Source organism: Xenia sp. Carnegie-2017, unplaced genomic scaffold (assembly GCF_021976095.1).
Source record: "Xenia sp. Carnegie-2017 unplaced genomic scaffold, XeniaSp_v1 HiC_scaffold_22, whole genome shotgun sequence".
Lineage (NCBI taxonomy): Eukaryota > Metazoa > Cnidaria > Anthozoa > Malacalcyonacea > Xeniidae > Xenia > Xenia sp. Carnegie-2017.
The window spans coordinates 4,621,822-4,649,273 of NW_025813485.1; the positions used below are offsets into that span (position 1 = coordinate 4,621,822).

General features: G+C 33.9%; 5 protein-coding genes and 1 long non-coding RNA gene across 7 annotated transcripts; 2 read left to right on the top strand and 4 right to left on the bottom strand.

The window, feature by feature from the left end:
* The first annotated feature begins 2,611 nt into the window (after window positions 1-2,611).
* LOC124445856 (beta-2 adrenergic receptor-like) lies at window positions 2,612-5,421 on the top strand. The gene is made up of 2 exons (XM_046996643.1): window positions 2,612-2,658; window positions 3,883-5,421. The coding sequence occupies exon 2, from the start codon at window positions 3,998-4,000 to the stop codon at window positions 5,006-5,008; it is 1,011 nt and encodes a 336-aa protein (XP_046852599.1). The 5' UTR covers window positions 2,612-2,658; window positions 3,883-3,997; the 3' UTR covers window positions 5,009-5,421.
* On the bottom strand, window positions 5,280-11,592 carry LOC124445855 (testis-expressed protein 9-like). 2 transcript variants are annotated; one of them, XM_046996642.1, is made up of 16 exons: window positions 11,467-11,592; window positions 10,781-10,920; window positions 10,259-10,322; window positions 10,060-10,118; window positions 9,854-9,920; window positions 8,897-8,961; window positions 8,670-8,732; window positions 8,513-8,595; window positions 7,951-8,033; window positions 7,660-7,746; window positions 7,312-7,398; window positions 6,996-7,060; window positions 6,350-6,419; window positions 6,068-6,202; window positions 5,739-5,851; window positions 5,280-5,499 (listed from the first exon to the last, which is right to left on the bottom strand). In XM_046996642.1, exons 1-15 carry the CDS (start codon window positions 11,467-11,469, stop codon window positions 5,777-5,779), a joined length of 1,146 nt encoding a protein of 381 aa, XP_046852598.1. In that variant the 5' UTR covers window positions 11,470-11,592; the 3' UTR covers window positions 5,280-5,499; window positions 5,739-5,776. The 2 variants fall into 2 exon arrangements, with proteins under 2 accessions (XP_046852598.1, XP_046852597.1); XM_046996641.1 differs by having other exon boundaries at window positions 5,280-5,851.
* A 38-nt stretch (window positions 11,593-11,630) lies between these two features.
* On the top strand, window positions 11,631-15,168 carry LOC124445857 (mitochondrial inner membrane protease ATP23 homolog). Its single transcript, XM_046996644.1, has 6 exons — window positions 11,631-11,767; window positions 12,171-12,216; window positions 12,348-12,429; window positions 13,727-13,861; window positions 14,668-14,754; window positions 14,829-15,168. Exons 1-6 carry the CDS (start codon window positions 11,632-11,634, stop codon window positions 14,964-14,966), a joined length of 624 nt encoding a protein of 207 aa, XP_046852600.1. The 5' UTR covers window position 11,631; the 3' UTR covers window positions 14,967-15,168.
* On the bottom strand, window positions 14,756-15,848 carry LOC124445860. Its single transcript, XR_006948274.1, has 2 exons — window positions 15,623-15,848; window positions 14,756-15,381 (listed from the first exon to the last, which is right to left on the bottom strand). It is a non-coding gene; the product is annotated as an uncharacterized LOC124445860 (long non-coding RNA).
* A 3,808-nt stretch (window positions 15,849-19,656) lies between these two features.
* Window positions 19,657-22,766, bottom strand: LOC124447080 (uncharacterized protein PF11_0207-like). The gene is made up of 8 exons (XM_046997979.1): window positions 22,704-22,766; window positions 22,379-22,489; window positions 22,240-22,296; window positions 21,873-22,049; window positions 20,841-21,275; window positions 20,566-20,751; window positions 20,110-20,161; window positions 19,657-19,772 (listed from the first exon to the last, which is right to left on the bottom strand). The coding sequence occupies exons 1-8, from the start codon at window positions 22,764-22,766 to the stop codon at window positions 19,657-19,659; spliced, it is 1,197 nt and encodes a 398-aa protein (XP_046853935.1).
* An 867-nt stretch (window positions 22,767-23,633) lies between these two features.
* On the bottom strand, window positions 23,634-27,219 carry LOC124447081. The gene is made up of 11 exons (XM_046997980.1): window positions 26,995-27,219; window positions 26,535-26,576; window positions 26,282-26,332; window positions 25,581-25,643; window positions 25,322-25,342; window positions 25,190-25,222; window positions 25,061-25,122; window positions 24,608-24,703; window positions 24,493-24,533; window positions 24,218-24,346; window positions 23,634-23,705 (listed from the first exon to the last, which is right to left on the bottom strand). Exons 1-11 carry the CDS (start codon window positions 27,217-27,219, stop codon window positions 23,671-23,673), a joined length of 798 nt encoding a protein of 265 aa, XP_046853936.1. The 3' UTR covers window positions 23,634-23,670.
* Between the last annotated feature and the right edge of the window lie 233 nt (window positions 27,220-27,452).

Genomic DNA, 27,452 nt, shown 5'->3' on the forward strand with positions numbered 1-27,452 from the left:
GACCACACAAAAATAAACTAATGGACAAAAAGTTAATTCTATTTGCGTTATTGCATGTCTCACGCAGTGTCCTCGCAAGAGTCCTCACACGATTTTGGTTCCAAAAGAAAGTGTCATGCATATGGCTGCCGTACCAAAAGATATCTATGAAATTTTACTATTTTAGCATAGATCTGTGAAGAATACCTGAGATTATGGTTGAAGGAGCATATCATTTATTTACAAAAATACTTAAAGAACGTCAGTTACAAACCAGCAACAGTTTTCAACACATTGACCAGCAAGATCCACATTACTGCCATCAGTATGAAATAACACCAATTTTTCATTTTGAATATATAAAGCAACAAGTTTAAAGAGAGAAAATCGGATTGATCTTTGTTCTACAAAATACAATGCAACATATTTATTTCATTGCCTATCGTCCAAACAAACAGTACACTTCAGATGGAGCAGAAGAGATGAAACAAGACTTCAAATCTTGGTGTGTGCTTATGTTAAAAAGCGTGGGGAACAAATGACAAATGCCTTCAAAATGGTTTTGATTATATTCAGTGAAGCTGACAAAAAATCTCTTAAGAACGAATTTATGTTTTACAATATATTAACATGTTTATACGTTTAACTCTAACATACTTTATGATTGTAAAATTTAAATATGTGTTGTAAAATTGAAAATACTCAAAACACTGACTTTGCTCAGTTTTAAGCTTCGTTCATGTAAGAAAAAACTCTTTACAAAGATTCTGACTGCGACTTTTCCATCCGAATGAAATCGATTTTTTATGAATCTTAATATTTTGCATAAACATATTACACAGGTGAATAAAATATTGTCCGCTACATGCATATTAGAATACATTTTTTTACTTGAACAAAATCTTTTCTGCACCTATGCACCAGTATAATAGCAACAGTAATCGGGCATTGAAATTCATAATAAATAGGTTAATTTTTAAAGGTCGCCTTCTTTTCACAAGCGACAAAAGGAAAAGCAAGAAAACAAAGCAAAGAATATTCTCCATGTGTTAGAGGAAAAAAGAAAAGAAATTTTCTGTTCAATTTTCCTTTGTTATCACCTTACTTTAATTTCAAAGTGCAGCTATTCTTGGTTTGCAAGTACGTCATAGCCGACATGTTCGATGATTTTAACAAAGGATTTTCCTTATTTACAATACAAATTCATCCAACATGGCGAGCATTCCATTGTTCTCTTACTCCTAGGGGAATGGTTGCAAGACACCAATATGCTGTTCTTATGCTTGTCTGCTATCGATGATTGCATCAGAAACTCAATTGCATTCTTTTGCATTTTCGTTGCTTGTCCTTACGCTTATGTCATAGCGCAAAGATAAGCGCATGGGAAAGCTTCAATAAGCTCAAAGAAGAACAAAAAAGAGCTTCAGTAAAAATTTCGATTTCTTTGTCTTTGTAAGTCTTTAGAGAAAAATACACAAAATTCTTGTTGTTCATTTACTCGTGCATATTAAACCCAGGAAATATGTCTTTGAGGTATAATAAGCGTTTTCGCTCATTTTCTACGGACCCGAATGGACATAAAAATGAAGGAAGCGGCGGTATTGCTGTACCAAACAAAATATCTTCATTAATATTTTTTCAATTTATCCCTGTTTTGAGCGTCATCTCCCCTTTTGGCGATGACGCTCACTCTTTCTCGGCATTATAAATATCGGTAAATTTTAAAATTTTCATTTGGCAGACGTTGACACCTGAGGAGTAGTGTGCCGAAATGCATCGTGTCTTTTAGTTTCAAAACAGTTCTTTTAGAACTATTGGGTTAGTGTTCTGTGCTTAAAACAGTTCTTTTAAGAACTGTTAACTTATTACTTTTGTCATTCACCATGGTATTTGCGATCTTTAAAACGATTTTCAGATTTGTCACCACGACAAAGTCTCTATTTTATTACTTCAACTATGTTACAATCATGTGTTTATCTGTACGTGTTTCCTTCAATTTTTACACAAAAATATTTTCATCAGGAATGAAAGTTTACAAAACACAGCTAGATGACTTTAAATTTTATCACAATTTTCAATTTCGGCAAAAGAATGGCATAAACCACAACAAAAACTTTCTAAAAATTCCTTTCAATTCTTTGTTTACATCGAAAATCTTTTTCGGATAATTTTTCAGTCTATCTAAATGACATATCTTCGATACAGAAACATATTTAGTTTGATAATTTGCCAATTTAAAATAATTTCACGCATTAAATGCAATTAAGCTGAGCATGATAATGATATTTGATGCATAATGGAATATTTTCCTGAAGGCGGGGCGGCAACGAGAAATGGCAGGATCGATGTCTGACAGTTAAACGACAAGACATTGGAATGAATACTTTCAGTAGCTATAGGGAAGTTATAAATACTTTTATTAGCCTAAAAACTACTTCATTGTTATTGCATGACATGTTTCTCCTACCTTCAAATATCATAAGTCAGGTATATACAGTTGCATAATAAGCAGCTTGAAAAAATTAATATATATGAAATGTTTGCGGGGGTTGGTATCTTTATCTACTTATCTTCATTATTAGTACATATAACCACATACGCGTTTTTCAATTTTCATATTTAATATTGCAGAGGCAGACGAAGATCATAAAATACAACTCATCAAACAAATATTGCCAGGTATGTATTTTTAAAACATACATATTGCAATTTATACAACTGTGCATGAGTACTAAAGTAACTTGGTGAGCTCTTGCAATGACATTTTATATACATGAAAGAATAAAAGTAAAAGTACACTAATTAATTGAATGAAATAACGGAGAAAATGATAAATAAGAATATGACTTAATATGAATTTCCAAAGAATAGAATCGGACCCATCGATGGCCGGCAGCAAACTTGTAATTTTATGGTTAAATAACGTTGGTCCGCCATACCAGATAATGATGCAAAAGTAATGAATACGTGTTATAAGTGATAATACAGCTATAATTTTTTTTTAATGAAGCATAAGCCAAACATCTATCATTGTTTTCTACCATCAATACATAAGACCAATAACATTCACATCTATTATTTAACATTCAAATCTATCATTGCTCTTGACTATATGTATAATAAGACAACAAAGATTTATAAACAACATTAAGTCAAGAATGCCGCTCATGTTTAACGTGGATACTGTTACAATATGCATCGTGCGATGAATCTCATAGGTCACTTGTTTTGTTAATATGCTTTCATAAAAATCCACACTTATTTCTTAACGATTAAATGGTAAAATACACGAGGGTTATGCCATAATGACCAATAAAAACGAGGCCACAACGATCATGCATGTTAAAGAACAACTTCAAATATTTATATCGAATAAACTATCGAGATGTCACTTTCCTATCATATGTCAGTAATGTCCCGTTGCTTTCATCCTATATTTGAAAATTAAAAAAAAAGCCAAAAAATTTGTTGTGATGGATGATTTGATGCGCGGTGAGTGAATGCCAGTAGCTACTTGGGTTGATAAATTAGGTTTGTTTTAAAAATACCTAGCTCGCGACAAAATTGGATAAGAAAATATGACAACAATAAAAACGTTGTACGCTTATCTTATTGCTATTATTCTGTTTTCATGTGTAAAATCAGTGAATATAATACAGCACTAAAAAAAATCAATGCCACAGAGAACGATATACCCGCACATTTTTCTCATGTAATAAATACAAGTGATGATTCAGAGGATTAAAGCTTTAGATACACACGTGATTGCGTTGATAATAAGGTATAGAAAGATGTCAAATCATGCCTATAGATTTAAGCATAAATGCGTAAAGCTATTTTTATTTTTTACCACATCAAATTATGTATGTTATTGATTTTTATTATCTCCTAACTTCATCTCAGCTGCTATTCTGACAAGATTGCTGTACAGTGTTCTTCGTAATCATTTTGAAAACGTCGTTAAAAGGAACAAGAACCAAAACGAGAAATCAAAAAAAAACACTTCTAAAGAAAGAGAATGTCTGGGAACATGACAACGAGTGACGGTGAAGAAAATGCAAAAATATCATCGTACTCATATAAAGTTATCTCTTCATTATTTATGTGGATGCTAATTTTGTTGATTATTGTGGGAAACTCGCTCGCAATCCTCGTTTACTGCAAGGCAACTCGACTACGAGTTGTAACCAGATGTTTCATTATTAATCTAGCAGTCACCGATTTACTAGTTGGTTTAATCATAATGCCCTTTTGGTTTCACAGAATGCTACAAGACCGTCATCAAACTGCTAGTTTACTATACAAGGCATGGATAACGTTGGATATATCATGTTCAACTGCAAGTATTACGAGTCTAGCGGTAGTTTCCATTGACAGATATATAGTAATCAGTAAGCCACTCTCCTATGAGCGCTTGCTGTCAAAATCAAGAGCGTTTTGTGTCATATTCCTTGTTTGGTGTTATTCTATTGGCATTGCCTTAGTACGAGAACTGGAAAGGAGATATTACACCGTGTTTGTCACGGGATTTTCTTTCCTACTACCGCTGGCGATTATACTATTTTCATATGCCAACATATTCAAGGCAGCGAAATTTCAAGCACGGCGAATCCAACGCAGCTGTCTACACAATGAAAACCTCGGCTCCAGGAAGAGCAAAAAACATCTCGAAAAAGAGTTAAAAGCAGCTAAGACAATTTCATTGGTCATAGGTGCATTTCTTGTATGTTGGTTACCCTTATTTTTGTTATCTATTTTAAATGTGCATTGTTCTGAATGCAGGATAACATTTGAAGGTGTCATCATTGTCAAATGGCTTCATTATACAAACTCTGCATTGAATCCTATCATTTACTCCATGCATAATCGCGACTTTCGAGCCGCTTTGCAATTAATCTTGCTCAATAGGAATAGCAACGCGTTGGATTCGGTTGAAAACAGTATGAATAGCGTACATCACGTTATTTCAAGAGCAATACAGCCTTTACGCAATCGAACTTGGAGTGGAACAAGAACATCTCGTGTTTGATTGGGGTAAATAAAGTTATTTCAAAAAAAAACCCGTTTAGAAGAGTGGAAGAAAAGCATAAGTGATAGACGACAAAAAACCTTTCCAATATCAAGGAATAGCGTATCACATAGGCTGCATCACAACATGAGCAAGAACAGACATGATAATACGGAGAAATCAAATAGTTAAGTCCAAAAAAACCCAATTGAATCCGAATGAATCGATGAGCGAATATTGTGTACCATGCACAAATTAAACATTATATTGACATAAAAACAACAACACAGCATGCAGTAAAATATCTTTGATAACATGAAAAAGATTAAAAATGTCAGGTATGATGTCAAACGGTATTAATGCAAGCCAAGTACGGCAAATCATATTAATGTTTGTATACAATGTGATAGTAAACAAGGCAATTAAAAACAACATCTATTGAGTCTTACAAGTGACAGCAATATTCAATCCATCTGTAGATATAATGATTATAATCAATGCTTGGCAGGATTCTAGATGAAAATTGGCAGGAACTAAGCCTGTACTCAATTAAACGCAAAATGTGCATGGGTTTTGACATGGATAAAGCAAATTACGAGATTGCGATATTTACTTATTAAAACGATAGCAAACTGTAACTACCTATTGCCAGAGTTGCACGTCTGTCGCGTAGAAATGCTTAGATAAACCAAAATGATCGTTCATAGTTTTACCGTGAACTGCTAATTGCTCGAAAGCAAAACATACTCACATTAAAGTAAGAAAAATTAAGGATATCGTGCCAATCTATCACTTTTTCCAGTCGAGAGCTTTGACAAACTCATCTTCAGTAAAGGAAAGCATTCTTGCAGCCTCAATGTGCATCTAACAAAGTAAAAACGTCATAAACTACTAGACATTTTCCAAGAACTTTAAGTGTTAACTTCATTTCACTTGTTCGCTGCAAATACGGTTGCAGCGTGACATCTAAACACTCAAATATTGTTTTCATGGACAAATTCAACTTTCATCTCGCGTAACAATTTTTATCTACGTATATGCTATGATACAAACAGTAAATATAAACATGATCGTACCAACCTTCTGTCGTTTTAGTATGTCAATCAGTTTCATTTGCTTTTTGAAAGCTGCCATCAGTTCAGATTTTTGTTTTTCTAGTCGCTTGTTCTCAGCTATCAGTTGATCTGACCTTTTCTTTTCCTGTTCATTCGTATCCTATAAGAACGCTAAGTTTTATCACCAATTTGACTAGTTATTCTAAAACATTCCAAAACAATACATAACAGTAGTCAGTTGCAGATGTTTGCTTATTGTGGAGCACGAATCGCTTATAAATAGCCTTCATATTGATAAAAATCTCACCTTAGATGATGTTCTAGCTCTTTGTAAAGATGTTTTATGTTTTTCTACTTCTTCTAAAGCTCTATTCAATCTGAATTTCATGAAACAAGAGACTGTCATCAAGAGGATAGCAACGTAACTTTACAGAACTTTACAAAGAGAAGCGTTTTTAGTCCTGGGGCTGGTCGCACGAAGGCCGAATATTGTTATCCATTGGATAGCAAATTTTTTTGAACGTTCATAAAATTTGTTATAAAAGAAAACTATTCGATTTTAACTGTGCAATTACTGAAATAAAATATTGTTTCGAAGATTACAAAATTTCTTTGTCGTAAGAAAAATATAAACACCATTTCTACAAGTTTGAAAACTTTTGCTATCCAATGCAGCCGGCCCCTGCTATGTAAAGTTCAGAAACTATCATTATTCGTTCATTTAGAAACATTTCAATTTCACAAAAAGTAAATGAAGAAAAATTAACACAGTAGAAGTAAATAAGCGGGATGGCTACGCCCACTCATTCCACTTTTTCAAAACATGTTTGTCGATTCTCCTTTATTTTTCAAAAATAGACAAAGAAATTAAGGAAAGCAAAGTAATTATAGAGAGAATAGCGAGATTCTGCCTCTAAACTATAATCGCGTTCATAATTACAACGCCAAATTACCTGACTTCTAGGGCATTTTTTCCAGCAATAACTTGTTTTTGATCTCTATGGACATTATCCAATTCCTATTTGGCAAAAGAAAACAAGTAATTTCCAAATTTTAGTTCATTAATTTGTTTTAAGTAAGAAACAGTATGAGAAATCGTATAGAAAAAAGCAACAACATTAGCTCTATGTAGCCACGCAAAAAAGTGAAATCACGTGGTATACTTTGATGAAATCATGTGGTTCATTATAATGAAATGAAAAAACAAAATTATAAAGATTTGCTGTAGATATGTAACTAAAATCATATTCAAAAATGCACTGAATATACCTTTCGTAAAGACAACAACTGTGCTTCAATTCCATCACATTTTTGTTTTGAATCGTCATAAAGTTTTTTGTACTTATCACTTTGAGCCTGGAAATTTAAACAATACTACGTCACAATTAACTTAATTCCCGCGCAAAACGATTGTGTAGCAGTGATTCATTCATTTTCGCTAAGAATTTGCCCATCAAGTTAAATGCAAAGCATATATAGCATCAAGTCTAGTAATGAATAAAAGAGAAGAATAGAAAAACCATCTTGTAAAGATGATATTTTAGCAATCTTGAAATTAACAAGAATTACTTTTAAAACAAAAAAGCTACAAAAACTTGTGAGTATCTTAACATATACTTGTAAGCTTTGATTAGTTTTCTGATTCCTTAGCAATTCTTCTTTCAGCTCTTTATTCATCTGCTCTGCAGCAGCGATATTTTCATCCTATAAATTAAATGGATAATGCATCTATTGTGAAAAAAATTGCAAGGAAAGTGCCACCGTTGGTACTTTCCTTTCGTCAGGAATGGAGAAGACAATCAAAAAGCCTTTAAAGCACTGTCATTTAATAAGCGAACAGTGTTCATTTTATATAAAAATATGATAAAAAACTTAATTCATTACATAACATAACGATTCAATACGTACTTTTGATATCGACTCAGATGATAATCTATCCAATTCCTCTTGCATTACTCTTATTTTTGCTTTCAAAAATCGAGTGACGGCCTCTAATAATACATATAAGATGATAAATTTCAAATTGTACAATCTGCATGTAGAAATATTACTAATTGTTCGAACCTGTTCAGCCATAATAAATCATGAATATGGAAGAGTAGAGGACAGATATACAAAAAAGGCGATAAAACAAGAATGGGGCAATACAGTCATTGATGAAGCATGAACGAAGATTGAGAGATGTGCATACGGGAAAAGGTAACAAAGACTACAAGAATAAGGTGAACAACGCGAGGAAGGTTAAAGGACGTGCAGGCAAAAGAAGGCTACAACCATAATAACAGAGCGAACAAAGCGATGTATGAGGATATGAAGGAAAATCAAAGGACATATACGTACATACGGAATGAAGCTACAAAAACAAGAATGGAGTGAACAAAGGGATAGACGAGGACAGGAAGAAAGATAAAAGGACATACATGCGGAAGAAGTAGTTGAAATGAAATAAATTTTTTTGAATGAGATTTACCTGAGCTCAAATCTTCATTGTCTTCAAGAATGTCATCTTTCGTAGCAGAGAACTGTAGGTCGTCTTCTGTCTCCTCTAACTCACTAATTGTATTAGCAAGGTGAATACGATCATCCAAGAGGTTTTCGGGTTTCATAAGATCCTCAACAGAGCTTACATCTTTATTATTGGACTTTTTGTCGCTAGTTTGTTTACAGATTTGGTTTTACCACTTCTCGGTCTAATATAATAACATAGAAAAACAGAAAAATTTGAAACTTCAAACACGGAAACAATGTCAACGATATAAAAAGAACAGATGTGCTGTATTCTGGAGATAACAATGAGTTATTTTTCTATCACACGAAAACCAACCCAAGGAGAAGTCACTAAAGAAAACTATACCTTTTTGCTAGACTTGTGCCTGATGTTGGTCGTTTTTTCTCCTTGCTAGAGTTTGCTTTTATTGACTACAATTAACAGGTCATTATAATGTGAATCAAAAAAAATCTTTGACATTCTTATTTTAAAAAATTACATGAGAAATGAGAAGGCTACTCTAATATCTTAAACAACACAACTACGGATCAAAGGATAGTGCAAACTTTCACAAAAACATTACCCTTTGCCTCGTAGATTGAGTCAACCGTATAATGTTTCATACATTTATTTATTTGATTTCTCATTATCATACGTGTGTTCCATTTAATTTTGATTCATGGATCATGAGGCAAACATACATAAACTTTATAAATAAAACACAAGCAACATAACCACATGTTGTCTTGTTTTTCAAGGTTTTACTAAGCGATTTTCTTTTCGCTAATGGTGTACGTAATGTCTATGAGGGGGTATTGGCTATTTTGCTTTTACACATTGTGGGGCACGCAAGCCGAAAAAGGTCCTTGAGGTAAACAAGTTTGAACATGAATTTTTTGAAACCAGCTAAAGAAGACAGACAACATGCCAATAAAAGCTTGTGGAACTCAATCTGTGACAAATTATTAGAGAAATCATTTGAGCATTCTCATTTGACTCAACCAAATGCCCTCATTCATGGAAATGGCGACGAACAGCCGGATCTACTGGAACCGATTTTCGAGAACCTTGCTTAACACATTTTATTACAGAAATTCTCTATTATAGCATTGGCAAAAGCAATTTGGTGTATTCGCACCTATTTTGGAGCAACTAGCTCGCTCATTTACAACAACAAACAAGGATTATCTGCTTTCCTCATCTCATGAAATGCTGATGCAAATAGTTGTGCCCAAGAACTTTTTATCACAATGATAACATTAATGACTCAAGTCTGAAAATACATGGGAAAAAAGAAAAGAAAGTATTTTCCAGATAATTCACCTTATTCTTATTGCCATTGATGATATGTTCATCTTTACTATCATTCATATCTTCCATGGATGTCTGACTAAAAATAAAACATAACAGCTAAAATCAAGAGCTAAGACCAGTTCAAAATTCTTTTGCAAAGCAGTTCAGTTTAAGTGTTGCAACTGGCTCTTTTATAAACTGAATTTCAGATAAAAGAGAGATCTAAGCTTAAAAACCTGATTTTCACGCTATCATCCACATCATCTTGTATGGAAAGCAACTTGTCTTGATCGTGCTGTAAACAAATAAAAAATGTCAAATAAAATACCAAATAAAAATGTAAAATGAGTGAAACTTATCATAAACAAATATAAGCTACAAAGAATATTTCTAAATCCAATAAGTTGGCATGTAGGTAACTAGACAAATAGTTACCAGAACACTTTCAGCCTCTTTTATTAAGCTAGCTGTTTTTGCTTCCAGTTCTGCATTTAACCTCCTATAAAACATATTTGTAGAAAAAACAGTGCTCAGTCATTTTCCAGACACTCGACTCATCGTCTTAAAATGCACAAGTAACACAGTGCCAAAAATAATGTCTTGTTTTCATAAAAAAATACAAATAAGGCAGTATACAAATGCCTGTTTGACAAAGGTAACAAACAGGTCATCATTTTTTAGTTTTCATGCTTCAATTTTATGATTAGTTCAAACATACAATTATAATCATACACATGTGGCTAATTCTACTAGTCAATGCTCACAGAAAATGTATGTTGATGTATGGACACATTGAATTCTATGTGACTTACTCAAAAGGATGCAGATATTGTTCATTAATCATCAAAACCCCTTGTATTTCATATTCACATACAACTATGTAATGTCAACTACATAACCTGGAAACAATTTTCCTGAAAGCAAAATATAAGCATGAGGCAACATGGTTTAACTTACAGATATTCATGCTCTCTATTAAGAATGCTACTCTTTGATTTGCCAGATGGAGGACGGACATCTCTTGCAGTGGTTAAGTTCTTTTTGGTTCCACCACCTGATGAACTACGGAGATGTGTTGATGAACTTGATTTTGATGCCTGAAATGAAGTGGGAAGAAAATTAAAAAATGATGTTTCGCTGAAAATGGTTAACTTGACGAGGAAAGAAAGTAGGATGTAATTGAATTTCATACATCTCTAGGATTCCTAATTCTTATAATGTTGTTTAGTTAGTTCTGTGGGCAGATTTCAATGAGCTTGGGTAAGAAGCAAAGCAAACCTTTCTATTCAGACGTAAGCAAAGTACAATGTAAATGCAGTGTAGGAACACCAAACCTGCTCTGACAGCTCTGTTCAATATATCATATAATGATAAAAAAGCATAGCTTTGAACTTTGTCTTTGTGCATTAGTAGACAGCAATGTCATGAGCACTAAGCTGAATCGTTACTTATTATTTGAATAAACAGTTTGCAAAGAGGCTTTTATGAGATCAGGTGAAAAAAACACAATTTTACAGCCAACAGTGTCGGCCCAACAGGGCAACACATATTTGGACTTTGCTTCGTAAATATAAGATTTACTTTGTAGCAATGTTCACGATTTTACTTCATTGCAAGTGTCTTTGAATATTTTCTATACATACCATATCACCTATCTGCAAAAAGTCCAATTAAACGATAAAAAACAGAAAAACATATGATGAAAACAAACTGCAGAGAAATTATTCTTCATCATTACTGTCCGTTACGATTTTCGACCAAGACATTATAACATGCCTTACATGAATTATTGCCATTTTATTGACAATATGGTGGACGAAAGCGAACGACGACCAAGTGAGGCGGAGAAACAATCTTTTCCTGCAAGGGTAAACCAGCCATTGGAATCAAACCCAAAAAAACATAAGAAGTGCTTGGAATGGGCTGAAAACGCGTGCAAAAAAGGTTCGTAATTCCGTTTTCTAAAGAGTGCAGTTTTTTTCCGAAATGAAAAACATGTGACTCAGTGACTGGTCACCGGTGACATTGTCAAAACTCAAAAACAGTGTGATGATACCACGAGTATCAAAGTATGACTCTATGACTCCACTGCCATTACTGAAAACTAAAAATAAGTTACCAAGAAGATCTACGTTTGAGCAAGAATATGAAAATTCCACTTTACATCAATCACATATTCCACAACCCACAGTTCTATAACAGCGAGAACTTATCACAGTTCTATAACAGCGAGAACTTATCACAGTTCATACAGGACAAATATTATCACCAAGAAACAGCATTTTCCATTTTACATGTTTTTTTTGTATCTAAGTATCTTGTGATGAAAGTGTGTACTAAAATTTAGCTCCTTATGTGAAGTTTTTATTGGATGCTATGAAGAAACTTGGATGGTAACTAACAAACAAATTAATTATACTTGTGAATTTTTGCTGTTGCGATATCTTTATAATGGATATCATATTAATGTTGATATATTTCTAAAATATTTAAAAAAAATGTACAAACGGTTTTTTTTGTGTAGCAATGTTGACTTTGGTAAACATATGGTTTGTGAACCATGTGGCACAAATGTTTTAGGAGGATTTGACTTCAAAAGGAAGCAGGTGAATTGAGATTTACGTGTTAACAGTGGTGAAGGGAGCCCACTTATTTACGTGTTAACAGTGGTGAAGGGAGCCCACTTATTTATGAACAGTGTTAACAGTGGTGAAGGAGCCCACTTATTTACGTGTTAAAAGTGGTGAAGGGAGCCTACGTTTACGTGTTAACAGTGGTGAAGGGAGCCCACTTATTTACATGTTTAACAGTGGTGAAGGAGCCCACTTATTTACGTGTTAACAGTGGTGAAGGGAGCCCACTTATTTACGTGTTAACAGTGGTGAAGGGAGCCCACTTATTTACGTGTTAACAGTGGTGAAGGGAGCCCACTTATTTAGTCCTGCTATACATTTTTTCATTCCCAGGCACAAAATACAATATATCTCTTGACATAGCAGTGCTAAATTGGAGGCTACAGTAACGCTCCCGTATAACCTAACACTTTCTTGCGTACGATACGCGTACGATACAAATATGATGTGCTTCTGATACGCATAGGATACAAATATGATGTGCTTCTGATACGCGTATGATACCCGTAGGATATGCACTGATTATATATTACTATTTTTATTATTTCAAATTTATTTCAACGGTGAAAATCGGACACAGGTCAAGGAATAGTTTATTCCTAGGGGGCAAAGAGGGCATTTCATTTGGGAAATTTATGAAGAGACGTAAGAAATGTGAACGTTTTATCGCCGTAAATGATTTACGGCCGGACGATTATCATAAATCTTAGCGGTTCGAGCGGAGCGTTAAATAGTAAAGAGCGTTTTTGTCATTTTTACTGCCTTAGTTTGAACAAGGGAAAAGAAAACAACTAAATATATGGTTTTTCAGCCCAATCAATAATCCACTATCGTTATGATATCAGTATAAGAGAAGTAGGGTGAGTATGTCTTTTAGAGACAAGGCGTTTATTTGATAGGGAGCGTTTATTGAATCATTTAAAGCAATCGAAATTGCCCTTATCGCGTATTATACGCATATCGTATAGTAAAATAATTTTTCCCTTCCTTTCATAGAATAACAACTCGTTACTTAGCATAAGGTGAAAGCCTTTTTCCTGACATCATTGATCCATTGTTCCACAGTTATGAGGGGAGAACTCTGGTAAATGCTTCACGTATAAATGCTTCAAACAGCTTGAATGATGCATGCGCATGCGTACATAATCAGTGTATATGCTACGCGTATCATACGCGAGCGGTACTGTAGCTACATACTGTATGCCAAACTTTAACATTGCTTCATAAAATGTTAATTATTTGAAAATGTGTTGTTGTTTTTTTTATTCAGGTTGTGCTATGCGAAAATGGTATATATTCTCAATCTTGCATGAACAATGTTCTTACTCATGAATTGATTCATGCATATGATTTTGCTCGAGTGAAATTTGATGTGAATAACTTGAAACACTTGGCTTGCACTGAAGTACGTAAGTACATATGTGATGTTCAGATATTAACAAAAATGCTTCGTTTGTTGTATACTATATTGAATAGTTGAAATTATTGTTAGCTATGTATTGTTTTAATGGTAAAATATTATTTCAGCGGTTTCAAAAACGCTTATTCTACTGAAAACGGACTGTAATAACTGTATAGATATGAGTAAATTAATTAGTGAATGAATCATCTTTTAAGTACATGTTGTAAAGATAAAACTAACAGAGAAGTCCTTTACCATTGCAACAAGATTGTTTTGAGTAAACTCAACATAAACACATAAATGGTAGCCATTTTTTAGTAGCTAAATTTCTTATATAGCTTAAATTTGTTACACCTTTAAATTAACAAGCTCGCGAGGTCTTAAGTGTGAAGACACCCCTATTTGCTCGCTGATTTACGCCAGCATTCAGCCCGAAAAACTGGTTCGTATGCAACATGCAATGTTTGCTTCCCACACCGAACAGCTTTTGCCGAACTGCCTATAGTTTCAAGGCCAGAACTTCCTGTGATCTTGGCTTAAAAATCAAGTAAAAACATATTCATTGAGTGGAGAGAAAATCTTTTGACAAAAAAACAGCAGACGATTGAAAATTAATTTTGAATTGTTACTGAAGCCAACGCTGACTGGGATAAGACCAAATGTCAAATGGTCACAGTAAACATATATTCTCTGACTATATAGACTATATTACGATAAGTTACTGCTTAGGTTTTAAAACTGTAAGTCACGTGTACTTTCAAATGTCAACACCAAAACTATTCACGTATGTTAGTATGTATTTGTTATAGGTACGAGCAGCTAACCTTAGTGGCGACTGTTTTTTTTGGAAAGAGTTTTTTACTAGGTTTAATTTTGGTTGGAAAAGTCATCAAAAGGTTCAGTTTTCATTCTTTGTTACGAATACAGTTGAGAAATCGTGTTACACATTGTTTAAAAAATTTCTTTTCAGAAATGTGTCAGATATCGAGCAGTTAAATCAATACTTTGCGTAAGTGACATCAGTAAAGAAGAAGCAGAGAACATTGTGTCAAGTGTATTTGAAGATTGTTATAAAGATACTGATCCATTTGAGCGAATTCCACCATGACTGATTTCTTGCGTCCGTCCGAGTGCAAACAAACTTACTGGGTAACGAAGTCGATAAGTTTAACTTTACGTTTTTCAACATTGAAAGGGAGATAATGAAACATTCAATATGTATGCTGCTTTTTCCTTATCTTTATTTAGGCATGTTTTCACAATAAAGCACTTGATTGTTTCCACAGGAAGTCAATTAATTACAACCTAAATTCACGTTGTTATCATTTCGTCTGTTGAATGAACGCAAAATTGGTGTCTCAATTTGGTCTTTTTCTTATAACTGTTCTTTGTTTTTTGTCATGTAGCCATTTTGGTAGTTGCTCTCTTGTTTTTCCTACAGCTTGTACCCTGTTGTAGTTTTGATCCGATCTTGCTTTTGAGATGACCATTGGAGAGAACATTGGCGTTGAACCTTGTCCATTCTAAATAAACACATTGTATAATCATTCAATCAAGCCTCGTAGCGAAAAGAAATTATAAGTCTGTCAAATAGCCAAATTTAATGGAAAACTCTCTTAAGGTTTTAAAATGGTCCCGAATTATATGGTTTACATTGACTTAGCTCTTTCTTTTAAAGCAATTTTTATTAAACAATCATGTTACGCGTGTGGGTTTACAGGTTTGTACGTAGGTTGATGAATGAACATATCTTATCTTACTTACTTGTGGCCCAATAGATGAACTTTTAGGCATTCCTTTTGAAAGTGAATTTCTGTTAATCTTATAACCAGTTGATGGAGTTTGAACGCTTGGGAGTAATGGAGATTGTTGTGGAGAGTTTTTATTCCCTGAGCAGTCAACGAGAAGTCGTCAAGTGGTTTTGATTTAGGTAATTTCGAGTATGCACGCATGCCACGAGCTCCTAGATGCCTGTATTGGAAATATTCAATCATTTTTATATCATCCATTTCATAAACTCGGGTTTTAAATGCAAAATTTCGTCGCATTTTCATTTTAAAAGTATTGTTTTAGGTTTTCTACACAACTAGTACAGTACTCTCCTATTTTGTCCTTCATTCGCAAGTAAAGAGCCAAATACACTTGCTCGGTTGCCCATTATTCTTTCCATAACAGTTTGACGAAAATTATAGGGTCGTGTGTGATTGGAATTACCCATACTTTTTCGTTTAGCAGCATTTATTACTGCTAATATATCTCGCGGTTTTTGTTCGCTACCGACACGAGTTCTTTTAGTAAATGAAACTATTTGAACTTCTGGTTTGGCAGATTCCATCTTCCTTGGAACTGTAGGGAGGTTTGGAAGTGTTATCTACAAAATATTTTATTGTTCAGATTTTCTTGATGATGTAGTTATCTAAACAAAGAGATTAATGTGGTGTTGAAACTCCACCAACATTAAATCTGGAGTTAAGCCAAGGGGGGTCGTGTGCAATTTTGATCGTAGCCAATTATGTAATTCAATAAAAATAGGTGCGAAGAGCATATATGTGAGTAGCCTGAAATAACAACGAGATGTAGCTGTTTCCAGTCGCTTGCATTTGTATGACATCTTAAGTTATTTGGTTTAGACTAATGTCAGTGAAACAGATGTGAGTTATTGCAATCCTTTACTCATAGCATTCCAAATACCGTTAATAGGCAAGTTACGTTAGTATGTCTTCGTTAAAAGTGGTTTAAAGTACACTATGTAAGTTCTTTGTTTATTTGTACATCCAGTCCAAACTTAGAGATCATTAATATGGATGGAAACTGTTTCGTTGGTAGACCGTTTTCTACTTTTTGCCGTATAACATACTATATAGTAGTTCCCCTGTCAACAGGCTAACCACAAAAACGTGATATAAGATGAAAGTATTTCACGTTACACAAAACAGTGTTATTGATTTATATGGAATACACTGTAACTTACATCTTTGCTTAACTTCTTGGGCCATGTTTTTGTATCAGTATCAAATATGTCTCTGTAAAAATGAATGTCACACAAGATTAAAAAATAACACGGACATGAAAGCATATGTGGCCCATTGAGTTTTAAACGAATGGCTCACTTTCTTTTCGGATAATTCAGTGGCGGTAATACCTAAAACAACGATAAAAGAACTATACACTTGATCTCTATTAATCTACTTTCTTACATTTCTTATTTGTGCTTACGGGTGATGGTCGATTTACTGTAGTTTCGCTGCTATCTTGCCTTTTGAAAAGTTGGCTGACAGGTACTAGTTTCAACTGAAAACAAGAAAGAAAATTTAGTGAAATTCACATCAACAAGTTGGTGAGCAAAATGACGACGGGTTTCATGGTCAAACTGCAAATTGAGCATCTCGTAAGACAACCATAAAATAACCACGAGATGACCTTGACATAACTATATCTATCACGTGGGATTATTAAAACTGCCATGGGACAGCCATATTTACGTAAGAATATGTTGTAATTAGTTCATATCTTGGTGGATATGTTTCCAGCAATTAGTTCATATCTTAGGGAATATATCTCCAGCAATGATCGACATTTTTTCAAAAAAAAAAACACCATTATACGCACGTATACCAAAAAAGATGTTAACCTGATTTTGTTTCTTTGAAAAGGCTTCACATGTTGTCGATAAAACTACAAATACAAGAAAATACACCTGGATGAACGTAATACGAAACGTACATGCAAATGGGAGTATTTTATTTACCTTCTAGGGCCATATGAGCTACAATGTTAACCTCATCTTCCAAAGTAAGCCGCTCGCCAACCTCCACATCACTTTTATCTCCTTTTAGATGCATTAAACCCAAGTTAACAAACTTTTCCCTCAAACTTTCTTTTCGAAATTTGTTTATTAAAGAACCAGGTTTAATATCTGGCTCTTCCTCCTTCACTTGAAATAATCGTCGATCAAATGTATCGCGTTTGTCGAGTGAAGAGTCTGGTGAAGAGTAAGCATCTCCATGATCTGTTGAGTATGTCTGGAGAGCGCTGAAGTAGCTGCATAATTATATAATTATAATCATTGCAAAGATAACAAAAACACATCAGTGCATCGCATCTTTCTGATCTTTCATATATTGTTCTAACGACATTAAAAATTTATTTGGCCATACGTATGGCACAGGTCCATGCCAGGCTAAGTTGAAATAATTACTAAATTACTTTTTTTAAAACACGAGTTTATGTGGCTATGTAGGTATACAAGTCGAGTAATACCATGGTTGCCTCAATTTCTTCCTTTGTTCTAGTAAGACGAATTAATAACGTATGTATCTAATAACACGACTTTGCACGTCGTCTGTATTGGTAGCATTACAAACAATCTCGAATTTTGAGCTTGAAATAGTAAAAATCGCCAGAAAGTATCCCTAAATCAGCGCTACGCACATCTAGACTTTAACTCAGCCTCCTTAGGCTTTCAAGTACATTTTATCACAAAGTAACCTCACTACCATGGTTTTGCTTATAATAAAACTCTGGACGCATAGTTGTAACAGGCAGAGCAATGATGAAAAAACTACCTATCATTGTTGTTTGTAGATCGTGTACCATTCACATTCTTAGTTTTTCTTGAACCAACACCATGGTGTATCGTGGTGTTATCTTTTAAGCCATCTTTGAATATCAAATATGAACAATATGTCAATACTTGTTGGCTACGTAATAACAAGATCGTTGTATGATGGTCGATTGTAATTATTATCTTGCATGCATTTCAGCAAGCGTGCAATCTATTTTAATAAGTGTGCAGGATGGACTGGATATCTCAGGGTTTAATACTACTTTTCCTAATGTGAAATCAAAAAACGTGGGGAACATGTCACACTTCTCCCCTATACACGCCCATGAATTTTATGATAGCTATACTCTAAATTTGCTAATTTTACTGCATGTCTTAATCTCCTTCACACCCCCCCCGATGGTGTACCTCCTGCTTGTGAAGTGTGTTCGACCTCAGCACGAAATTCATCTTTATAAAACATCTCTGGATCCTCAGCTACGCTTTTGTCAATTAACGGACTCCGCCGTCTGTGGAAGTTATTCTCTATTAAACGCGTGAATATACTTTTCCGTCTCGGTGATTCGACTCTCTATAATTAAGGATAGTATAATCAACGTAAACATTCCTTTTGTAACTTCTACTCAACATCTGCCATTAAGCGGAACTTCACTTCACACGTGAAATTTGAAATGATCGTTATTTAAAGAATAGAAAATAAAACAGATTCTAAAGATGGACACCCTGTTTTCTTGATATTCAAGATAAAGCAGAAGTTTAAACACAGAGCAGGTAATATTTCGTCTTTATTGCAAAGAAATTGTCGGACCAATAGATTACAAAGCAAGCACTTTAAATATCACCTACTCTTTATTAAAACTCTTGCTTTATCTTGAAAATGAAGAAAACGGGATGTCTATATTAGGAATCTGCTTTATTTTATATTATCTAAAGTTTTCAGCTTGTTATTTACGTAAAAAGGCATTATTCATCTGGATACTGATGTTTCTTCACGTTTCGACACTTTTTATCAAATTATGTGGTGAAAATCAACAATCAAAATTCCAAATCAACATATTGTTGCACTTCTTGTTCTCATATACTGATCCAAAAATGCAAGTTCCAAAGACGTACATGACATCAACATTATAAATGATACGGTTATTATCATTTCTAATTTTCTCATAAAAGCCAGAACTCAAAAGATGGCATTTTAGTTTATGAAAAGATGCTTCATTTTTAAATAGTCACTGATTTATAGTAAATTAAGACTGGTATACGTGTGAACCTGATTAGCGTCCCCCTTAATCGGAGAAAAGCACGTGTAATTCATTTTAACGTCTTCCATTTCTGCAGATTTACTTTCAGATGCTAAAAATGAAATAAAATGAATTCACTCGGCAAATCTGAATCCTTGCAACCTTCACCCAAACGTACATAGAAATGGAAAATGAAGGTGAAAATTGACAATGAGTTGAGGAGTTCTGTCATACGTCACTGAAACCCGTTCAACGGAGCTCATTCATACAAGGAACGTTTTACACGCAACTTGTACAAAAAACACAAAAAAAGAAATCTTAATTAACTGCCGTTTTTCTTTAATGCATTCTGCTCATGAAAAATCCGACATTTGAAAATGACAACGTCCCTTTAATTTTATTTGTATGATTTATATTATGTACACAGTACTTAAATAAAGTAATTGTACCTCCATCACTTTCAACAAGAATATCTTCAATATTTTCGGAAAGTTTATGCAGCTAAAATAGTATGATAAGAAATTTTCACACACCATAGAAGAACAAAATAGAGCAAGAACACAATGACAAGGGGGGAGGACATGTCATCCCAAATAATCTTTACGGCCAGGCTCGCTATCTCCCCCCTAGAAAATCACCATTCAAAGGTCCTGTTGTGGATAAATAAGCTCAGTTGGTTTATAACTTCATCTACAGCTTCATGAATTGTAGTGCATACTTATGCACCTATTCAAACTTTGCCTGTATCTATTATACTTGTTGTATGCGGTGATAAAGACTTCCCGACTACAACGTACGCCACCCCATGTCGCAGATCCTTTGAGGAGGGTCAGCAATAATCGAATTATCTGAGAAAACTAGGGTAGACTTTTCGAGGTACATGCAATAACAAAATGTAACAGTACTTTTGTTTTCCAACCAGAATCTAACTCTGTTTTTTCTCCTGCAAATGATGGTATTTCGCCCTTAACGTAATCAATTTCAGCTTCTTCAGTTTCAGCTCGGCTGATTGTTGTTGATTCTAGAATGTCTCGTGGAGAAGATTTTTTATTAAAGGCAGGACTAAGATGTCCATGAATTGTTTGAACAGCCTACAGTAAGAAAATTAGAAAATAATAGACTTAAAATATTTACTTTGCATTAAATAATATTATTGAATTAACATTAAACGAAATGCAACCTTGTTTTTCATCTTTAGGACTGTTTTATTGCCAGCAGCTGAATCCTCAACATATTCATTATTAGTATTTTTGTCTGTTGCATGAAAACGTTTCTTCCCGTTAGACAATGAAATCGCTGTTTGAGATTTATCCTTTTTCTTTTGCTTTTTTCTTTTTTGTTTCGAATTGGTTGATGGTGGCGTATTAAGGAATGCAGTTTCCGCTTCAAAATCAACGTTATCTTTGGGAGTATGGGTTAATTCAATGCTTGTCGTCCCTTTTTGTTCAGTATTGTCAATTTCTTCGTTGGAATAAGGCAAGTCGTTTTCTGAGTCGCTAGATTGGCTGTTGTTCTTAGTAAATTCGTCCGTCAATGTACTTTTTCTAGAAACGTGCGCAGGATTTGGCCCAATATCTGTACTGGAGACTATGTTATCCATCGATGTACTGGACTCCTTTGACAAAAAACAAATGCCACAATAATTTGCGCATCTTATCTGTGTTGTACTGCCACATTCCACTATGCAGTACTGCTACTTGCCCAATTCGAAGCTCGAAAAAATTATGAATAGAAAATTTCTGAGCAGGCTTTAAGTTTTGTAATCACGAAATTTGTAGAAGAAATATAATTGCTCAAATTTCGTGATTGCAGCGAATCCTATCCATTTCCTTAATCTTTCAGATATGGATGGATTGCATGATATTTCTGGACTGCATGGATATAGCACACACAGTGTCATTTTCGATTTATACAAAAATCGTTTCGCTTGTTATTTTAATCTAGTCGTTCTGTTCTATTGACAATAGTTCAACTACATAGCTTAAGCACACAAATTTATTTTTTTATAATGATGAACTTTTGATACACGCAAAGGCTACATGGGTTTCTTTACCGAAAGTAGGCAACAAAATTTCCAAGTTTTTTTATGCTTGCGTAAATTTTAGTATTACTAAAGTATCAATATCCGAAAGCTTTCCATTCTGCGTTTTTACATAGACAAATTTTTAACGTTCAGGCTTATAGTACGAACTCAGAAGAGTGGTGTACTTACAACCGTGTCACTTGTCAGTAATGATTCATTTTTTTCAAAATTCATTTCCGAAATTTCATTTTTCTCGTCTTTATCACCAGGCTTTGAGCGAGAAGCCCCAGTATCATTTTTGCATTTCGGGCATGGCAATTCTTTATTATCAGCGAGCATCAATTTTATTTTGGACAGTTCTTCTTCCTAAAACAATGGAATGTTTGACAATGTTTGATAATATATATGCGTATGAAGCGAATTCTAGTGAACAGCTGACTTGACAGATGTCTTGCAAACTTTAAGAGTTTTAAATTTAGTGAACTGCAATTAGCAAATTGTCGAATGTCTTGATCCTTTCAACCGTTAACAAAACATGCATTGCAAGCAATATAACCTTTTTGGCAATCGCAACTCCAATCTTTTGAACATCGTCACGTAAACGAGAATTTTCCTTAAATTACAACAAACATTCCTGTTGAAACTTGAACAAATAGATATTTTACATAAATGTATGGTAAAATAAACGATATTACCTGTTCTAGTTTATTTGCTTTTTGCTTAATATCTTCTAACTTTGCTTGTGCAAAATCTTCTTCTGGAGATGTCTCTTTTAGGGTAGAACGATGTTTCGCGAGTGAAGATATCTTCATGAAATAACGAAAATTCGTATGTCAAGGCCTCACCAAGATAACAATGTACTTATATTTAAGAGATTAAAAACGAGAAGTAAAACTCAAAAACAACCAAGTTCTTGTTATAATTCAGTAGTTACGCAAGTGTAAAACTAGTTCGGATAGAGGATAGAAATTTTTAAAAGTTTGGCGGAGACATAATATTTAACCAGAAAGTATAGTTCACCTCTTCTTCCAAATTTTCTACATTCCCCTGCGAAAATTTCAACTTTCCAGACGAGTTGTTCATTGTATCTGTTAACTTTTTTATGTGCTAAGCAAGAAAACATGGCGGTAAGATGTGAAACTTCGAAAGTAGCTCAATATTTGAGCTACCATCGAAGAGTGCATGGCTTCACCAAGTTTTTGTGAGTGAGGGAGACACATGCTAAAAGTTAATACTTGCACGCTAGAATTCTTACAGAATAGCAGTATTTCAATGAACCAAAGTTAACGCTATTTGCGCATTCTTGTGATTGGGAGCGAACTTGTCTACGAATTCATCCAAATTCAGAGACATGGTGCATTGCAGTATATGACAACTGACAAGCCCCGCGATATTACTTGTTCCCCAACTTAAAGTGATTTTTTTACATTTTCAAGCACAAGAAATTCTTAGGGTAGAGTAGGCCCAATCTCAGCGCTGCCACTGCCATGCAATGAACACTTTCACTTTTTTCCATCCACTAAAAATACCATCCCCACACGTTGTAAATTAAACCTGTTTACATGTCGCAACTTCGTCTTGTTTGAATTTCAGTTTTTCCCAAGTCGTTGACTTGAAATTGAATCTTATCTCGAGATTGTTGCAGTTGTAAGATAGCCTGGAATTTCCATGAATGTCACAAATCAAATTATATAAAGAAGTTTTATTTTTAGTCAGACAAAACATCACAAGCTGCCATAACAACTATCCTATAGAGAAACACAAGATCTGTATTATATAAATGTACCTCTCTTTCTTTCAATAGCAAGTCATTTTTTCTATAGGTAAAAAAATTTGAAAGTGAAACATTACTATATCTATTGATTGATATTTTTTTTAAATATAGCGAAAACCATAATTATTTCATATTTTCTTACACTAATATTAGCCTTAGAATAGGAGCCAACTCACTTTTCGATTTCCTCGTTTTGATTGTTCATAATGTTTATCAGTTTTGCAATTCAACAGCTAAGAAATCTCTATCTGGCAAAAAGATCACCAAAAATAATATAAAATTAACAAAGATTAAACGACAAACTTCTTTCGAACACCACACGTAACAAAAGCAACGGCCTATCTTTACACGAATATGCTACGTGTATTCATTATATAGGATGTAACTGCTTTCACGAAGGTAATAACAGAAAAACATTGAAAATTCTCCATTGAAAATACTCATTGATGTGATACTTAATTACACCTCATTCCAACGAAGAAATTGACAAGGCTGAACTAACAGTGACGTCACGCATTGAATTAACCCATAGACCCACAGATAACGTTGATTTTGAAGCGGAAACTGCGTTTCTTAATGCGCCTCCATCACTCATTGAAAATACTCATAAATGCAAATGCATTGTGTGTGATTGATTAGCATGTAAAATAGCAAATAAATGCATGTGCACAAATCTTCTTAGCGTACACCAATATCTGTTGTTTTGTTTATATGCTAATTAAATGCAGCTTTGATTTAATATTTTCGTTATTTAACCTACCTCCTACTCCAGCCTGATGACGAACATTTCTTAAAAGATCAACAACTTCTTCAGCAGCAAATTTCCAAAGTTCCAGTTTTTCTTTGCTGTTAGTTGGTTCAAGTTTGCCAGTATTCTCGACAGCTTTACCTGAAACGTTAAGACAAAAAATATTGACTAAAACGCATTGCAAAAAAACAAAAACAAACAAAAATCAAACAGAAACGCCATCAAAGCTAAAATGAATAAAGAATTAAGTACTAAGGCAAAAAGTGGCTCGAAAGTCAATTAATTACCCTTTTCTTTCTGCTTGTCTTTTTTCGATTTCTTTTTGTCTCTATGAAATGATGAAATCAATTAAAATATCATACAAAAAATACTACAACAAAATAAAGCATAGAAAAGACACACCTTTTTGAAGTCATTTCTTGTCTTTTTAGAAAATAAAATCTTGAATCCATGCTCATAAGTTTCTCTGAAAGCCATTGCATTGTGCTTGAGTAATTCCTATAATTAGCGTGAAGAAATTTTGAATATAATTAAACTATCAATGCAAGCCTACCGTATTTCCTCTTCTTAATTAATACAAACATCAAATTGAAGGATTCACAATTAACTTTTTGATTTAAGATATAGTGTGTTTCTGACGTCCTTGTTTTTATTTGATTCTTAATACAAACAAGAGTCGTTTTAAATTTGCTTCAATTTATGTGTCCAACTATGTATAAGAGGAAATACGGTAGCTATAGATTGAAAACATTTGTCCATAGAGTACTGCAAACGTAAAAAAGTTATTTGTAGAGATGGAACGCGCCTATGTTATTGAGTTAAAGGCAGAGAAAATCAAATCTTAACTAAACATACCTCAAACAGCTTTCAGATCCGTAAAAGTCATATTCATCATTGTCTTCCAAATAATGGGGTACCTTAAATATTTTACAGGTAAACGTAGGCTCAAAAACTTTGATTCTCTACCACAAATCAAGAATATACCTCTACCGTTGAAGTTTTCTGAGAATCGTAGTTCTACAATAAGATGAGACGAATAATTGCCCATCAAAAGACATAAATATATTCCAGCCAAATGTGTATCTCATTTACAATTGTGATAAAATATTTCCTCACCTCATGTAGTGTTCGTAAAAGCTAAAAAACAAAACAAATAACACGATAAAATCCATTACCAGCCGACAATTTCATGAAGTATAATAGGAAAAATTTTACTCCCATGAAAGGGTCCGTGTTGAGCTCAATATTTGAAAAAAATGTTTTGCTTGTTTTCTCAAATACTCAGTTCAGATAAACCTTTTTTCTGAGTATGTTTACTATGACATGCCAGAGCTCGTTGCGTTTCAATGGCTTCCTTATCTCTTTGTCTTCTTACCTCCTCTCTTTCTGTACACAAGAATCTGTAGTCTGACAAAACGTTTATAAGATTGTGCTTCATCTGAAAAGAGAGAACATTTGTATGCAATGATGGAGAAAATCCGCAGTATGCAATGAAACCAACGACGTAAAAAATAAGAAACTGGAGCTACAACTCGACTGATGGACTGTATCAACGATAAATACCCAAAGCTGGTAAGAGAAGAGAAAACAAGGGAAGCGAAATACACTTTTGCAATACCTACATACTTCGACACTTTTATCTAAACTTACACGATCTGGATAATCTGATCTTTTCAAAGACATTAAATATTTTATACCGGACTTGTCAGAAGCTTGACATTATCTTCAAAGGTATATCCTCTCAAAATTCAGCTGTATTGCATTGTCTTGACTTTGTAGTTCTAACGTTGTATTTATGAACTTTGAAATGAACTCCTCTTTCAAATAGCCGCTCATTAAGAGTACAAAACAACTTAAACAAGGTTAATAAGTTTGGGCCAGACGAAAAGGACGTGTTGTTAGTACATCCCACGGCCATGCAAATATTAAAAGATGAAAGCAAAGCAATCGATGGCATTCATATGTATACAGTTGAAATAAACGCAAAAGTCCAATGATTACTGGTATAAAGAAGAAAAAATTCACATGCATTGCAAGCAAGAATGAAATTTAACTATCTGATGCGGCTCCCCTTACCTTACTACCAGACATCACAGAACCGTCCTCTTCAAGAGCGTCTATATAATCCTGAGGTGCAAAACATAAAGATATCAATTTATAGAAAGAAATTCAAGTCAGATGTAGCATCAGGTATCATACAAATGGACAACGTATCAATATCCAATAAAAATGTTTGCCGGAGCATCAGAATTTGAAGTAGAACACATTGTTATCAAAGTGCTTTTTGTTGTATAATTCAACACTGGAATTTTATATTCGTTCTACTTACAAGACTTGCATCATCAAGCATTGTGTCATAATCGTCGACAATCTATAAATAAAAGTTCACCAGTTATGGAGGTAAACGATCACCCAAATCAAAATACCGGAGAAAATACATTAATGGTGTTATATTAGCATAACAGATAGAGTTATTCTGACACCCAAAAGTAAAAGCGATCAATTTGAGGAAGCCTTCATCGTAGAAAAAAATTTTTAGTTTGAGTTGAAGTGTAAGAACACTTCGAAACTTTTAGCTAAAACTTTTCATTATGCAAAAATATTTGTATGCAAGTTATTCAGAATTCCTTTAGTAGTTTAACATATTTTTTGGAAAAGGCGTGCGTACTCCAGCTCACTAAACTTCAGCCGACGGATAAAGTTTGGCGTGTCTTCTGCATTATATATAGACATGAATAAATTCATTTCAACTATTTGAGTATACTTCTTCATATCAATAAAATTCTTACCGTTGATATTCGGTCTCTTATTTCAGTCAAGGCTTCTGTAAAACGTTCTCGTTCACGGTCTATACCTCTGGCTCTTAGCATTAAAATCGTGTCATCGATAGCTGGATCAAATTCCTCATCGAACAAATCCGGGCTCACATCGTTGATGCGCATCGTTGAACGGCGAGCATTTCGCGGCTTGTTGCGACAATTGGCCTTGGTTTTCCTGTCATATTTACGAGGCATATTGTAAATTTACTTGTGAAAAAGAAATAAATTCATGCATTACGTTATACGAGTATATTTTGCTCATTAACACACAATTATTACGTAATTAATTAATTAATTGTACCATGAACGTCTAATTTTTTCCTTAATTTGTTATGCATTTTTATTTGTTCTCTTTTGCCTGTAAAAATATGAGAAACAAAACTCAAACTCATTCATATATATGTAATTTGAATCAACCATAAAATGTT